This window comes from Gobio gobio (genome assembly GCF_949357685.1).
Source record: "Gobio gobio genome assembly, chromosome: 5".
In the NCBI taxonomy this organism is placed as follows: Eukaryota; Metazoa; Chordata; class Actinopteri; order Cypriniformes; family Gobionidae; genus Gobio; species Gobio gobio.
This window is the reverse complement of record NC_137101.1, coordinates 48011838-48029035: the sequence shown is the minus strand read 5'-3', so window position 1 is coordinate 48029035 and position 17198 is coordinate 48011838. Positions and strand designations below refer to the sequence as shown.

The window sequence follows — 17198 nt, the reverse complement described above, 5'->3', positions numbered from 1 at the left end:
GTTCTGCCATCTCTGCCATCTGGTATTTTGGGCCTTAGCATCTTTGATCTTATTTTTATTCAGATGGGCCATTACCATTTCATCTGTGTTAATCATTATCTGCCTTTCCCTGGCCAGACCTTTTAGTTCTGCATATCTTTTACTGATTGCAGCTAATTTCTTCTCAACTGGTAGAAATTTTTTCTCTGGGCTCTCCCAGTTTCCTGTCATAATGCGTATTGGTATGCAGCTCTTTTCGTTTCGCATTATCAGTTGGTAGCCTGCCTCATCTATGTCCAGATCAATCTCCAGATCTTTGTCATCCTCTCTGCCTTCCAGCTGTCCTGAGCACACAATTGCTTCCTTTAAAGCACTAAGTGCATTCTCCGCATCCTCAGTCCATTTCAATTTGTTCCCTTTTATTGTGGCATAAATCGGTTTCGCCATTTGACTAAATTTTGGAATCACGTCTCTGACATAATTCATTAGTCCCATCATTTGTTGTACATTTTTTACATTTTCTGGTGTCTTTATCTCAGCTATCCTCTCCTTCATAGTCTGTGTAATGCCTCGATTACCTGCAGACACCCAGAATCCTAGAAATTCAACTAGGTCTGTCATAATTTCACTTTTCTTTATATTGATTTTCAAACCTGCCTCTGCTATTCTTTTCAACACCTCTTTTACGGTTTTTACGTGTTCTTTCTCATCATCATTTGTAATCAAAATGTCATCGATGTATACTTCCACTGGCAGATCTTTTAATATTTCCATCATTACTGCCTGGAACACAACTGAAGAATTCACATACCCTTGTGGCAAACGTTGGTATAGATAATGTTTATTTCCCACCGTAAAGGCGGTTTTCTCTTGACTATTCTCCGATAATGGGATTGCCCAAAATCCATTTATTAGATCCAATTTCGTTAGAAATTTGCCATCCTTTAGTTTCTCAATTGTGTCCCTTGCATTAATCAGGTATCGACGGTCTGGACAGGTCAATTTATTAAGGGCCCTGTAGTTTGTCACTAATCTAAATCCTTGATTTCCAGGTTTTGGCACTAATTGCAGAGGACTATTAGTGATTGCTGAAGGCACTTCTTTAATAACTCCCTGTTCTAATAATTCCGTTATTGTTTGATCCAGCTCATTTTTTCCCAATTTGTTTATTGGATATTGTCTCTGTGGCTTGTGTATTCCGCCTAGAATCTCATGTGCATATTTTTGATCAACTAGTCCAGTGTCATTGTTATATTTTCCGCATGGAGTCTGTTTCAATGCTTGTATCAATTCTTCTTTTGATTCCTCACTACCGATCATTTTATTTCTGATGCAAACTAACTCCTGTTCTGTATCTACTTCCTTCAATCTCAGCACCTTTTTTAGATCTCTTCCTGCAAGTAAATTCTCATTACCTCTTATCATTTTTACACCAAATTTTTCTCCCATTGGTTCTTCTTCTATTTTCCCATTATACGTTTGAACTAGTACTTTTCCTGTGTAATTTATTGGCTCTGTTGTGGAGGATATCTGAGCTCCTGTATCCAACAGGAATTCTACACCTTTCACCTTTACAAACAAATCTTCGTCTCTCTCCAAAACCCTCTCATCACAGATGTGCTCCTTCAACAGGCCAATTTTATTTCACTGTTCATTTTTCCCTGCACTGTTTCTGTCTCTGACATTTTCTTCTCTTTCAGTATCTTCTTGTGCTTCCGCATTTAGAGTTAATTTGCTTCTTCCAAATCTCTTTACACTGGATTCAGTGTTTTTGCGTTTCTGTATTACTTGATCTTTCTGTGCTGGGGTTAATTTTCCCCATTCCTCTGCTGGAACGTACGTAGTCTTTTGTGCAGTACCCTTTTCGTTATCTTTAACGGTTTTCTTTACACTTCTATCCCTTTGCCATGTCGTCTTTTTAGTATTCCAGGTTTTAGGCCTGTTGGACTGACCTTTGTCACCCTGCCTAGCTTGGAATCTTGTGTTATACGGTTTACTGTTCTCCACTGAGGCTCTCTGTTTATTCATTACTTTATCTTTTCGTTGTTTTTGAACCCTAGCTCCTTGTGGTTCCTTTCTTTTTACAAACTGACTATTTAAATCATATTCAGCTAGTCTCTCCTCTATTTGTTTTTTAGTCGTGCTATTCAGAATGGTTCCCAATTTACTTCCTCCTGGTATTTTACGCCCTACGTCTCGTAGCAGCCTTACTTTATCTGACATTGGGATTTCATCCTCAATCGATAACCACACGCCAAGCAAGGGCATTTGCTCTTTGCTTGCATTCACTAGCATATCTTCCCATTGTTTGTATTTGTCTTCAACTCCTGTAAGGTCTCTAACCTTTTCTAAGGCCTTCGCTGTTATAGCATGTCCTGTGCAAGTGTGCACTAATCTTGTTATTGCTTCAAAACCTAAGCCAGCCTGTGTTGCCGCTTTAATGATTCTATCCATATAACTGCAGTAATCCTCATTTGATTTCCTAGAGCCTATCTGGTTTCTCACAACGTCAGTTAATTTTAACTCTAATAATTTTGCTTGGACATTTTGCTCCTCACTTCTCTCTCCCTCTATTCTCCTTGGAGTGCTGAAGTGCAGCTGCCTCACTGGGGTTTCCCTTTCCCTAGGGGCCTCCCGTCTCTCTAACTTTTCTTGATTTATAGCCTCTTCGCTTTCTTCCTCCCAGATTTCTTCTGGGGCCATATTCAGATTCTCAATTCGTCTACAAACTCTAGTTGTTTCTAGATCTCTTTGTAATTGTTTATTTTGATTCTTCAATATTTTTATCATATTGTCTAATTCTTTCACTATTTTTCTATTATACTCATATCCCTCTTGGAATAAAGTCTGTTTACCTGCCTTTGACCAACCTTCTTGTTCGGCTATTTCTGTCGCAGACGGGGACATACTGGCAGTCTTCACTTGACCATAAGTTAATACCTTTTCAGGTATCACTCTCTTATTCCATTTACTTAATAATTCCTGATCTCTTTTCTTCCCACTGGGATTCCTATACTTGGTCCCCTTAACTCTACTTCTGGCCAATCATTCTTTATTTGTTTTGTCACTCTCTGTAATGTTATTTTTACACCTTTTTTGTGCTTCAATCTAGTCTCTTTTCTGAGCACTATCTCTTCCTCACTGATATCACAATCAGTACTAATCCTTGTGGAATCTAATTCCTCATCTACACTCTCTCCCTCTTGACTCTCCTCAGAGCTTGAATTATTTTCTCTACAAGCCTTTCTGCCTGTTACTCCAATCGGAGTTCTGTTTTCAGAAACTAGGTTTCTCTGTTCACTTCGCTCAGTATCTTCCCTAGCTTCTTCCATATCTTTATTTATTGCTCCTAGCCTCTCAGGAGTATCACTTCTCTCATCAATTGTTTGTTCTTCGGACATTTTCTTCAGAAACTTCTTAATTGATTTCATATAATTTTGTTTTAATAATTTTCTGGATGGAAGTCACAGCTAAAATCGCAATTTGCTCTTATTGTCGATTTTATTTTATCAAGCTTTCTCTATCCATATCATTACTTAGTATATCTTCAATACTACACTCTAATATGGATCTGCTTTTCACTATGATTCCTATTCAACGACGTGCACTTCGTTGAACAGTTCACACAGTCTACACTAAATCTTTTTACCCTTAAGATTTAGCTAATCTCTATTATATCGGCGTATTAACCAACTTTTAATACCCTATCGGACTGTACTTCTTTTATCGGACTTTCACCGTCTTTCCGTACTCCAATATAATATAATAGAGATTCTAGTAGTGTCGTGCATGCACTTAATAACCTTTTTTTAGGTTATATTAATAATTCTTCCCTGAATTATTTTTTCGTCTACAGGATTCTTTCCTTTTCTAGACTTTCATCTCACTCTTTGAGACTTCAACACTACTGGTTTAACCTTTCATTAGGTTTAATATAATTTGTTTCTAAATTATATTTTCGTTTGACTTTATAAGTCCTTCTGGGATTTTTCCTTTAGGCTTTCTAATAACCCATTCCCAGGTTACAATAATAATTCTTCCCTGAATTATTTTTCGTCTACAGGATACCTTCCTTTTTAGACTTTTATCTCATCCCTCGAGATTTCAAAACTACTGTTAGTTTCAACCTTTCTTTTGGTTTAATATAATTCGTTTCTGAATTATATTTTCGTTTTACTTTACAAGTCTTTTGGGGATTTTTCCTTAATCCTATTTTTAAGCTTTCTTTCTATTGTACTTCCTATACAATAATCACGTTTTTCGTCAGCACTTTGTTTATTGATTTTGGCCAGAAATCAATAAGCAATCGTGCCCCGCTAGTTGGGCGCCATGTTATTCGGTGTACAATCTACCTAGATCCCACACAACTTCTACCTATTTTTAGTTTACAACCTCAGGCTAGGTAAAGCAGGTCGAATCCTTAACTAGATCATAAATATAAATTTATACTCACTTTCTAGAAGAACAGACCCCCTCCGTGTCAGGTTCAGATCAACTCGTTTAGAAAGCAGAGACGTGGCAAACGATTTCTTTTATAAATCAATTATAAATAGATTTATTTTTCTATTAACAAAAAGGTTTTACATACAATCAAATAAAAGTTTATAAAAAGAAAAAGTCTTTGAGTAACAAAAAGCGGCAGTTCACAAGTGTCACCAGCAGATGTCAGGCTCGGATCATCAAGCAATGGAGAAGCAGCATGTCGTCTCAGCTTCTGGTGTTCATACAGAGATCAATACCTTATATACCATTTCATTATCACACCTCTTCATCACATATTCAATTACATAGGCACAGTTCATCCAATCCTAGATTTTGAACGATTGTCAACTCCCTCAATTCCTTCAACATTTTAGTATATAACGCTCTGTATTCTTTCATTCTTCTTCTTCTGGCTTGGTTCCTTAATCTCCTCCTTCGTCTCGTCTGCAAGATATCATCCTGGGTAAAACCTGTTTCTTCATTCAATACTTGGTTACATTTATAAATGACTTTTATACATATGACTTAGTGTTTTTCTTCATCTTCTTAATAAAGAAGATTGCCTAAAACATATCTCAGCGTGTTCATTTCAATTATTCAATCAAATACTTTTACAAAGTCTTTGTCTCCATGTCTTTACTATAAAACCAAATAAAACATTTTTACCAAACCATGTGTCTGTATTCTTGCTATGAATCAAAGTAAAACATTTTTACAATATCATGTTGTCATGTTTTTCCATGCTTACAAAGTCATTCATGAAAGTTGTATATATAAAAAAAAACCTCCTTCAGGCTCCTCGGCCTTATCAACAGCTAATACATAAAAGTTGTAAAATAAAAACTTTTTATAAAAGTCTCTTGGCCATATAAACAACTTCTTTATTTCACTTTGCTGCTTCTGTTCTACATGTGGCTCTTATAAAGTCCAGTATAAAGGTTCTCTATAAAACCTCCACTACATTTTCTATATATTTCCAACATCATAAAACCATGCATAACATATCTGTGTGGTTAACATAGGCCTCTTTACATTTGGCATCATCCTTGGTTACACATTGGGAGCAAGACCTCCATACATTAGGCCGTCTCCCTGTACATACATTGGGAATAAAAGAATCAATTTCATCATTATTCTAACAAACAGCATGAGGGTGAGGAATAAATGACATTATTTTCATCTTTGGGTGAACGAACCCTTTTAAGTTAATCTGCCTTTGTGAGATTCCATTATCTCTTTATTTTAAGTGAAAATGCAGTGCAGAAGTGTAAAAAAGGCTGATTCTACCTCCTGCATTTTCAGTTTCTTAACCGCACAGTCCAAAAAAATATGCCCATTAAATATATTTAAAATCAAACATACCTATAATTGTTTTAGTTCCGCTGTGAACAAAAATATCAGGAAATCCAAAACTAGTCATAAGACAATGTGTGCCCTCTGTACCCTGTTCAAATGTTTATGTAATGTTGTCTTTTGTAGGAGGGAAGAGCACCACTGACAGTGGTGCAGAGAAGAGCCCATGACAAGGCAATCATGGCCGCCATATACGATAAGTCAATACTTGGTGAAAGGGAAATTTACTAGAGAAATTCAGTTCAAATATAGCTGTGATCTTTGTCTCCTGCAGTGGCAGTCGAGAAGAGATTTCCAAATGTGTCCAAAGAGACTTTGGTGATTACAGTCAATTCTAAACAGGGGGAATTCACTGCTTGAAAAGGGGAAAAAACGTTAAATCTTTTGAATATACTGTATTATTGTAATTTTTTTGAACATTGTAAAGTATGTTTCTTGGAAATTTTTATTCAAATGTTTATGTGTAGCAGACAAATAAAGTTTCTCTTTAAATGTGACATGTGAATGTATTTTCTTGGATTGAAATATATGGAGGACAAAACATATTTTTAAATGCTTTTGAAAAATATATGTATATTTTGAAAATATATTTTAAAAATGGCCAAAAATATATTGGTAGTAAATATATTTCAAAATATACAAAAAATGGCCAAAAAATATATGTGCAAAAATATATTTTAAAATATAAAAATATATTTTAAAATATATTTTTGCAAATATATTTTTTGGCCATTTTTTGTATATTTTGAAATATATGTGAAAATATATTTTAAAATATATTTTTTTACCGTAAGTAATGATTTCTTTATGACGTCAAATCACCACACCAAGAGAAATGTCTGTCTAGTTTTACCAGATAATCCCTATATTAAACTTAAAACAGTGACAAATGTGATAAAAAAAACATGTTTGTTTGAGTGTATGAGTTTTTTCACAACATTGTAGAAACGTATTTTTGTTTTGATCAAGTTACCATGTCTCCTTGCAACATTACAGAAATGTAAATTACCATTGTGTTATTAAATATATTTCAATAATACATTTAACTCTGAATTGTCATCTTTTTAATAGATTTTTTTCTACTTGAATTTCTACACACTTCTGTGATTTTAGACTCAGCAGTGAACGGAACTTTTATTTTGGTATCTAAGTGTGACGTCATAAGCCCGCGCCGCACTCCTGCATCTGCTGTGATTCTGCTGAAGAGAGGTTTGTGTTGTAAGCGTTTAAAGTGAAGCAGAATGAATGATGTATTATTAAATGTAACACTGCATTGCGTTATCTAACATTTATCAGCGTTGTGTGAGTAAAGTAACAGAATAAACCCATGAGTAACAGAAGGAGCGGCTCATTTCGCTCTTTATGGTGAATCAGTTCAAACATGAGTTCAGTCTCTGGCGACTGACGAGAGAACCGGAGCTTTAGACTCTCCGAGTCAATTGAACCGATTGATTCACAACAAATGATTCAGTGATTCGAAACGCTCTATTTCTATCTCTATCTCGATTTCATTATGAAATCTGCAATAAAGAATATAAAGACATTATTTGAATCAAGACGGGAGAACAAGTGAAAAATCATTAAATAGCTACAAATCATTAAATAGAAATGCTAAGTATATTAAGGATTTGTATAATTTGTATTCTTTTATTAATTTGTTGTGTTCATTTTGATTATTTTTGTCTCATCAGGGGTCCGTTCTTCGTAACTCGATTGCTTCTGAAATTATTTGACAGATCCCAGATCTTCTAATCTTAGAACTATTTCTTATTTGGTTCTTCAAACGAGTTTGTGTATTATGTTAAAATATCTGGATTAAATTGTCTGAGATTACTGTGTTCACTGAAGAGGGCAGATGCATTGATACTCCAAACCACGATTGGCTTCAAGACCTTATGAAAAACTTGACAAATTTCTGGAGCTTCATAAAGAAAACAGCCAAGCAACCAAAATGACATAAATCCTTATTATAATAGATATTATAATAGATCCTTATTATAATAGATAAATTAAATGTGCAGTTGTTTCCCCCCAGTCATTTATATTAACGATTTCTAGTATTTGTACAGGCTTTACATTTTTATTTTAACGTTGTAATTAGCAATTCGTTTAATTTGACCTTTGAAGCAGATTTGTTACGTGTCAGCATTAATATACTAAAACATATATCTATCTAATAAAGTTTCTTTGGATCAAGATCAAGTTCTCTGCATCTCATGCGCTGCATCAAGCCATCCCAAAATCATTATTGCCCCTGGTTCAGTAATGAACTCTTGTAATAAATGAGTTAGCGATGTATGAAGAGCAGACCCCAGGGCAATTAGGTCCATTAACTGGACGACTGAACTAGAGCTCATTGACACACTCAGAGATTAAGGGATTAATTTTTCTTTCTGTTAATTATTCTCCTCTTAAACAGGGACTGAGTGTTCAAACACTGAAAAACTCCTGGAGAAGCGACTGAGATCCACGTCTACATAAAGATGGAGTTTATTAAAGAGGAGAGTGAAGACGTGAAGATTGAAGAAACATTGAGAGTGAAAGATGAAGAAACTGAGGAACAAACAGAGAAAGAGGAGAGTGAAGACATGAAGATTGAAGAAACATTGAGAGTGAAAGATGAAGAAACTGAGGAACAAACAGAGAAAGAGGAGAGTGAAGACGTGAAGATTGAAGAAACATTGAGAGTGAAAGATGAAGAAACTGAGGAACAAACAGAGAAAGAGGAGAGTGAAGACGTGAAGATTGAAGAAACATTGAGAGTGAAAGATGAAGAAACTGAGGAACAAACAGAGAAAGAGGAGAGTGAAGACATGAAGATTGAAGAAACATTGAGAGTGAAAGATGAAGAAACTGAGGAACAAACAGAGAAAGAGGAGAGTGAAGACATGAAGATTGAAGAAACATTGAGAGTGAAACATGAAGAAACTGAGGAACAAACAGGTTGGTTTCATTCTCAAAGCTGAACTCAGTCATTTGATCATTATTAAAATGTCCATCTCTAGAGAAATGAATGATATTTTTGAAGAGTCCTGATTTAAAGCGGTTTTATTTGACATGGAGTGGGTCGCCTCATGTGGACAGACATGTTGAGATCACATGACTTGACAAACACTAATGCTGCTTCAAACTGAGAAGATCCAATATTATGAGATGATATTAACCCCTATATCTACTTTCTACTAAGTTTACATTAACAATCCTCACACCATCTAGTGGATGAGAAGCGTTCAAACCTTCCATGGTAGCTTGTGCACGTCTACTGGTGACTATTTTGTAATTTTCTGTTTATTGTGAGTGAGTTATTGGATGATCTGGTAATGAGTTGAATAATTAGGTCAGGTGTGATGGATCATGCTGATATAAATTGTCCCTTGCTGTTAACTTGTTGTTTGCCTGACAAAGACCTTCAGGTTGAAATGTTGCTTATTTTATTACATTTAATTTTAGGAGTAACAGTGGCAGTGTGAATAAAATAAAGCACATAAATAAAATATATAGGCTAACAAGCACAAATATGGTCAATTATAACTAGGGCTGCACGATTTGGAGAAAATATCTAATTGAGATTATTCTGGTTAAAATTGTGATTTAAAATGTGATGATTATTATTATTTAAAAAAAATTACAAATGAAAAGTGGATATAACAATTTTGTGTTTATATATTAATATGACTAATAATATTTGACTTATTAATATGACTAATACAATTTTGATTATTATTATTGAAGAAAAACATTGAAGAAAAACATATGGATTGTCATATATATTTATTTAGAAGTATTATTTTTCTTATTTTTTACCCAAAAGTTTAATTCATACTGGAGGCCAGAGGGCGCCCTCGAGCAGAAACTCCACATTTGCGTCAGAGAAGTAATTGTTTTCAGGAAATCCCTATGGGAAATCCCTAATGTGAAGCTCCTGTAGGCTGAATAAAACGCAGATAGAAACACTTTGACTGATTAAACATGAAGATAATACTATAGATACAAGATATGGGGTATTTGAGTTCTTCAAGCCTTCTCGGGTATTTTCATAATAATAAAGTATTCAGTGCTGATTGACATTCTGTGATAAGAAGCCACATCAGCTCGACTGACAATATGAAGTGAGTTAAAACGTATTTTGTTGAACAAGAGGTTTATAAACATTTCACATTACTAGTTTGTGAAGATATTTGTTATAAGCGACTCAAAAGGAGCAGAGTTTACTCCTGTTCACAGAGCCGCTCTTCACTGAAACACTGGGCATTTATTTATTTAATTAAAATCGCAGCCTTTGCGCTTTCATAATCGGACAACCCAAATCGCGATTGCGGTTAGATTTCGATTAACCTTGAAGCCCTAATTATAACTGTCACTATTGTTTTGTTTTTCTCCCTCTGATCTCATATTATGAGAAAGAAACACAAGTTTGTCCACATTTTTGGGAAGAAGTGAGCTCCATGTCCTAATGCACTTAGCACTTACTTTGGATCATCTACGGTTGTGTTAAACCTGTGCTCTATAAATAAAACATGACTTGACTTGACCCTAGCAAGCTTGAGATAACGTTCCTCATTTCTTTCCACCATGTCAGTGGCCAGAATCAACCTTTGTTTTGTCCTTAAAGTACATGTTCATTTCTTCCTTCTCTCCTTCTTCCTGCTGCTCTTCCTCAATGGCCATCAGCTTAGATATCAGGGATGGGCATTTTTGTCAATTTCTCATTTCGATCATCGATAGGTCTCAAAAATGAGTACTCGGGGGCGGGGCATGTGCAAAATACTGTTATGAAAATGGTTGTTGACATACAAATGTGACATGAAAACAGGTATATGAAAACATGAACATATAAAACAAAAAATAACTGCTAGATTATGATGCATAAATGTCTTTGAAAAAGAAACATCTTTATAAAATGACCGTCTCAAATAACCAAGTCAATAATATCGAGCATTGCCTTTGAGCTGAAACAGTGAAATAACACCACCCTGCAGAGCTTGCTAGCTGGTTAATAAACTCAATCAAACGCACAATATATCAGATTAATATGAACCAATTACAACTTAAAACAACACAAACGGACGTGAATGCGCACGTGAACTTCAGCGTGCTAGATTTTACAACTGGTTTGAAACAGAACATTTTGAATGCGCTCTTCCCTTAACAACGCGGATACACGGACAACAAATTCACACAGAAACAACATTTTATTAAAATCATGTTCTCATAATAATGCTATGACAGATTGACTCTGCACATCTTGCACTTAATTGTATTATTCATGATCGAAGTGTTTACAGACATCACTGCGCGTTTTCGAACTCATAACGAAAAACAACTTTAAATAAACTAGTCTACTGTTAAAAAATACGAGAACAGTATAGCACTGCTGCATTACTAATATCCATGATTCTGAGAAAGAAATAGCCTATCTGAAAAGAATATTACCGTCTCTAAACCATTTTATAATGTTGAGAGCTGCAACCTACCTGGAGTCTCCAGAAGTGCAAGGTGTCAGGATCTCAGAGACTTCAGTTAAGGCAAGGCAAGGCAAGGCAAGTTTATTTGTATAGCACATTTCATACACAGTGGCAATTCAAAGTGCTTTACACAGAAATGAAATAAAAATATTACAGTTATAATAGGAATTTAAAGAAATAAAAAATAAAGAAAATATTGAAAGATAAAAATAAAGAGTATAATTAAAAATAAAAATAAAAACAGGGTTAAATTTAAGCATATAAATTAAAATGCAAGCAGTTCGGACAAAGCAAGTACAGTGGCACAGCTCATTCAGTAAATGCACAGCTAAACAGATGTGTTTTGAGTCTGGATTTGAAAGTGGCTACTGTTGGAGCACATCTGATCTGTTCAGGAAGCTGGTTCCAGCTACGGCTGGCATAATAGCTAAAAGCAGACTCTCCTTGCTTTGAGTGAACCCTTGGTATTTCTAATTGACTTGATCCTGATGATCTGAGTGATCTGTTGGGTTTGTATTTAATCAGCATATCTGCAATGTATTGAGGTCCTAGGTCATTGAGTGATTTATATACAAGTAATAGCACTTTAAAATCGATCCTAAATGTAACTGGAAGCCAGTGTAAAGATCTGAGGACTGGTGTGATATGGTCATATTTTCTGGTTCGGCTCAGGATCCTGGCAGCAGCGTTCTGTATGAGCTGCAGCTGTCTAATGGTCTTTTTGGGAAGGCCGGTGAGAAGACCATTACAATAGTCCACCCTACTGGTAATAAAAGCATGAACGAGTTTCTCTAAGTCTTGCCTGGAAACAAAGCATCTAATTCTTGATATATTTTTGAGATGATAGTAAGCGGATTTAGTTATTGCTTTGACATGACTATTGAAACTCAGGTCTGACTCCAAAATCACACCAAGATTCCTGACTTGATTTTTTGATTTCAGGCCTTTAGCCTCAAGATATGCATTCACCTTCAGAATTTCATCTTTGTTTCCAAATGTAGTAATTTCAGTTTTGTCTTTGTTTAACTGAAGAAAGTTTTGGCACATCCAACTGTTAACTTCATCAATGCATTTACATAGAGAGTCAATGCGGCTGTAGTCATTAGGTGATAGGGCTAAGTAGATCTGGGTGTCGTCAGCATAGCTGTGGTAAGCCATTTTGTTATTTTTCATTATTTGGCTGAGTGGCAGCATGTACAGGTTGAATAGGAGTGGTGCAAGAATTGACCCTTGTGGGACTCCGCATGTCATGGATGTCCACTCAGACTTATGGTCACCTATACTCACATAATAACCTCTCCCTTCTAAGTATGACCTGAACCATTTGAGGACCATTCCAGAAAGCCCAACCCAATTTTCTAGCCTGTCAAGAAGTATTTTGTGGTCAACAGTGTCGAATGCAGCACTGAGGTCCAGTAGTACCAGAATTGATGTTTTGCCTGTATCTGTATTGAGGCGAATATCATTTATTATCTTAATGAGGGCCGTCTCTGTGCTGTGATGCGGTCGGAAACCAGATTGAAAATTGTCAAAGTATCCGTTTGAGCTTAAGAATTTGTTCAGCTGACTGAAAACAACTTTTTCAATGATCTTGCCTATGAAGGGGAGATTTGAGATTGGTCTGTAGTTGCTCAATATGGAGTTATCCAGATTTCTCTTTTTCAGGAGAGGCTTAACTACTGCGGTTTTAAGGGAGTTTGGAAAAGTCCCAGAAAGAAGTGAGGCGTTTACCACTTCTAGGAGATCTGCTTCTAAACAGTTAAACACACTTTTGAAAAAAGAAGTGGGGAGTGTGTCAAGGGCGCAGGTTGATGTTTTAAGGTGCTGTACTGTTTCTTCTAAAATTTTACCATCAATTGCTTCGAAATCAGTCATAGTAACTTTCTGAGGCTGTGGTCTGATCTGATTCACCTCAGAGCAACTGAACGATGTGCTGATCGCATTTCTGATATTAATGATTTTCTCGGAGAAGAAGGAAGCAAACTCACTGCATTTGCTGTCTGAGAGCATTTCACTGGGAATGTGACTCGGGGGGTTTGTTAGTCTCTCTACAGTAGCAAAAAGAGTGCGCGTGTTGTTTATGTTTCTGTTTATAATATTTGAAAAGAAGGTCTGTCTAGCTTTGCCTAGTTCCACATTGAAAGCACGAAGACTGTCTTTATAGATCTTATAATGGACTACAAGTTTTGTCTTTCGCCACATGCGTTCCGATTTCCTGCATTGTCTTTTCATTAATTGCACTTCTGTTGAGTTTCTCCAAGGTGCTTTTTGTTTGCCACTCTTTTTCCTGGCTTTTACAGGAGCAATATCATCAATTACACCCTTAACTTAGTTAGGTAAAGAATCCTAAAAAATGACCCCCACTAAATAAGAGTCACAAGCTGAAGTGTTGTAAAATACATGAAGCCTGCTTTTTTATAGGCTTTATGGACAGATAGGTTGAGAGTGACTCTTGAAGGACCAGCACCACATCCTCTAGTACCACTGTTTGAAGAATTCATCTTCCAGAATCTGGCAGTACGTTTTGGGAGTTCATTTTTAGTCCATCTCTGCAAAACGGACTTCAGGATGGACTAAAATGAACTCCCAAAACGTACTGCCAGATTCTGGAAGATGAATTCTTCAAACAGTGGTACTAGAGGATGTGGTGCTGGTCCTTCAAGAGTCATTCTCAACCTATAAAACCCATAAAGCCTATAAAAAAACCTTCTTCATGTATTTTACAACACTTCAGCTTGTGATTCTTATCTAGTGGGGGTCATTTTTTAGGATTCTTTACCTAACTGAAGTCTCTGAGATCCTGACACCTTGCACTTCTGGAGACTCCAGGTAGGTTGCAGCTCTGGAAAATGGTGGCGCTGGAGACTAAAGGGTTCCTGATGGTTTCACCCTTAATTCTTCACCTTAATTCTTCATTCTTTTGCAGTTAACAGGTGTCTTTTCTTCACCACCTGTTTTTGTGTCAGATCCTGCTGACCCAACGAGCATTTCACTGTCCAATGGTCATGCCTTAACTGCAATGTCTAGTATTGCATTAGTATTGCATCCTTCTCATGGGCATTTAATACTTTTTGACTTTTCAGTCTGAGTTAAATCTCTTTTTTGGCTCAATTTATCTGTAAATAAAATTGATTTCCATTTCCAGCCTTCATGAACAATTATATATCACTTATACATTATTAAATACTAAATCAATAGTAGTTATTAGGATTACTGTGGTTTGGAATTGGTCAAATGTGCCTGGAAAAAAAATATGATCAGAAAATCAACGTGCCTAATAATTCTGCACTCCCTGTATTTTGATCTAATCTGAACAGAAGAGGGGTGTTTTGCCCGTAACTATGCCGTCTCTCAGTTGCCCTGCTGCACAAATACTGTTTTTGCTGGAACCGAACAATGTACAGAGTTCACTAAGCCAGTTGCATCCAAAGCAGTGTCTAGGGCTATTACATTCTTACTATTCTGATTTTACGTTTTGATCATTGAATAATTTTCGTGTTCATCACTCTAAAGCTGCTTTGAAGCAATATGTATTGTATTAAACGGTATTTAAATGAATGAATGAACTTTATTTCTAACTATTACAAAAATAAGAAAGAAACACATAAAATATACACAATAAATATAATAAAACAGAAACAAAAATTCTGCATAATAATCACCCAGTTAGAAAAGGGATAGGCTTATCAGGACCTACCCCCAGTATTTACCTAAACCAAATCACAATCGAACAAGATAAATCAGACGTACCATTTTAAATAATACAGAAACAATACTCCAATGTACATCCTACTTTATCATGCTATGAAGATACAGAAGAACTAACCGAAACAAAATTCAGGCAGCATTAACAACAGTTTGGAATTATCACTATCCCTCCCCACATCTGTACTTATCAAAAATAAATCTTTTGTACCTTTTTTTTTAAAATAGCTAAATATTACACTTCGCTTGATTAATTTTTTCAGACTATTCCACAAAATCACCTCACAAATAGAAATGCACAAACTTTTCGAGCCTTCTGTTTTCTCCAATTTAAAGGGCATATTGCAGGTTAAATTTTTTTTGTTTTTTGAGATTAATATACAACCTTGTATGACAATACCATATGAAAAGGTAGTGCAGGATTTAAAATGTTTTTAAAAGACATAAGAGCACAAATTTAGTAGATAAAGTGGCCATTTAGTTGGCCGCTTGGAAAAAGCGCTTTTTTTCAACATCGCGTCATATTACCTCACGAGAGGGAGTGGTTCGCCGAGCTCTGCGTTGGCTCAGTGCAGAATAGGTTGGTATTCAGTAGAGTCTGTGTATTTTCGGTAGTTTTTCTATTCCAATTTATCATTGTCATGGTAAATTATTATCCAGCCTGTCAGGGCATCGAAAAAAAAAGTTAGGAATTCTGCATGGTGGCGTTTTGTGCAGGTGAAGAAACGGGACTTCCCTTCGTGCATCTGCTTCAAAATATGCGGTGGTGTGTATAGTGCTTTAGACTGGAGGATTATCATCCCGGCGATATGAAGGAGTCAAACATTGTTATACTCATGTAAGGCCGGCTACACACTGGCTGCGTGACGTGAGCGTGGCGTTTTCTATCTGTAGACCGGCTACACACTGCAAGCGTGGCGTTTCTGTTGCGTTTCAGCTGCGTGGCATTTTCTGTGTCTTTGCACACCAGAAGCGTGTCTGACGCGGCGGCGCTGCTGCTAGGTGACGTAGTGGAAGGCCTATACTTCATGTTAAACATAAAATATATAAATAAATATTTATATAAATATATAGCAAATACAAATTACGGCGAACTGCATGAATGCGTTGGATTCGCCGTGTTTGCGTTGTGTTTTGATGCCGATGTAGGATCGTAAAGCCATGTGAATGAATAGTAACGCAACGTTTGCATTGTTGATGGAAGGCTTGTTCGCAGCGGTGCTGTGCAGAGACCGACCGCTGTATGATAACGAGTCCAGCGAGAGCATATGACTCCTTATGCTTTTGATTCACTCATGCGTTTTTTTTAATATCATACGTGGATCGGTCTGCACAGTGACGATGCATCTCGAACAAGCCTGGTGTGTGTGTGTGTTTCCCGCTGCCCAGGGTTGCCAGGTTTTCACAACAAACCCGCCCAATTGCTACTCAAAACAAGCCCAATCGCGTTCCAGGGGGGGATTCCCCAGTAAAAATCACATTTGGGTGTAAAATATGTGTTTTTTGGCATGGTTGCCTACTAAAATTCGCAATATGGGGCTAAATATCACATAACTGGGGTCGCTTCATCCCGCGGACATGAAAAAACAGCCCGCGGCAAAACCACAGACTTGGCAACATTGCAGCTGCCTCGCTAGCGTTGCTGAGAGAGTTGAGACGTAAACAGTGACGTAAGACATGGCTCTGTTGTGGCTCTCAGCATGTGGAAAAGCAAGCTGGTTCTTAGAAAGCTCCTCAGTCGAACCAACTATGAACTGGGACTAGCTCTGGCTCTGAATTAGCTTTAGCACTGCCTTGGTGGAAAAGGGGTACGAGACACCTGCTGCTGTTCTCCACTGTTTCTCCTCATATAAATACTCAATTTGTCTCCTCAGGGCCGGCGTTTGCTATAGGCGAGCTAGGCGGTTGCCTAGGGCGACAAATGTGTTGGGGGCGCAGCCAGGCGCCCTCTAGTGGCACCCTTAAACTTACTTCCCATTAAGCATAGAATTAAAACAAGCGAAATAAAACATACTGTTTATTAAACATGATCATCCTTGGGCGCCCCCTCAGCCGCACGTTTAATTACTTAACCTGATTATTAGATTGAATTGATAGTGAGTATTGTCGAGCACAGGCGTTCAGGCGTTAGGTCAGGCAAGAGCTCATCACTGGCGCGTTCTTCAAAAATGAAGCGGTCTAAACCCTCGAGTGCACAGGGACAGAAAAAGAGAA

At 36.7% G+C, this 17198-nt stretch overlaps 1 protein-coding gene across 1 annotated transcript; it reads left to right on the top strand.

Annotated features, from left to right (window-relative positions):
* Positions 1–6974: 6974 nt before the first annotated feature.
* LOC307126559 (uncharacterized protein) lies at positions 6975–10348 on the top strand. Its single transcript, XM_079817152.1, has 2 exons — positions 6975–7023; positions 8234–10348. The coding sequence occupies exon 2, from the start codon at positions 8298–8300 to the stop codon at positions 8778–8780; it is 483 nt and encodes a 160-aa protein (XP_079673278.1). The 5' UTR covers positions 6975–7023; positions 8234–8297; the 3' UTR covers positions 8781–10348.
* Positions 10349–17198: the final 6850 nt, after the last annotated feature.

Bases quoted from the DNA above. Each gene is read 5' to 3' on its own strand.
- LOC307126559 (XM_079817152.1), top strand. From the start codon at position 8,298: ATGGAGTTTATTAAAGAGGAGAGTGAAGACGTGAAGATTGAAGAAACA.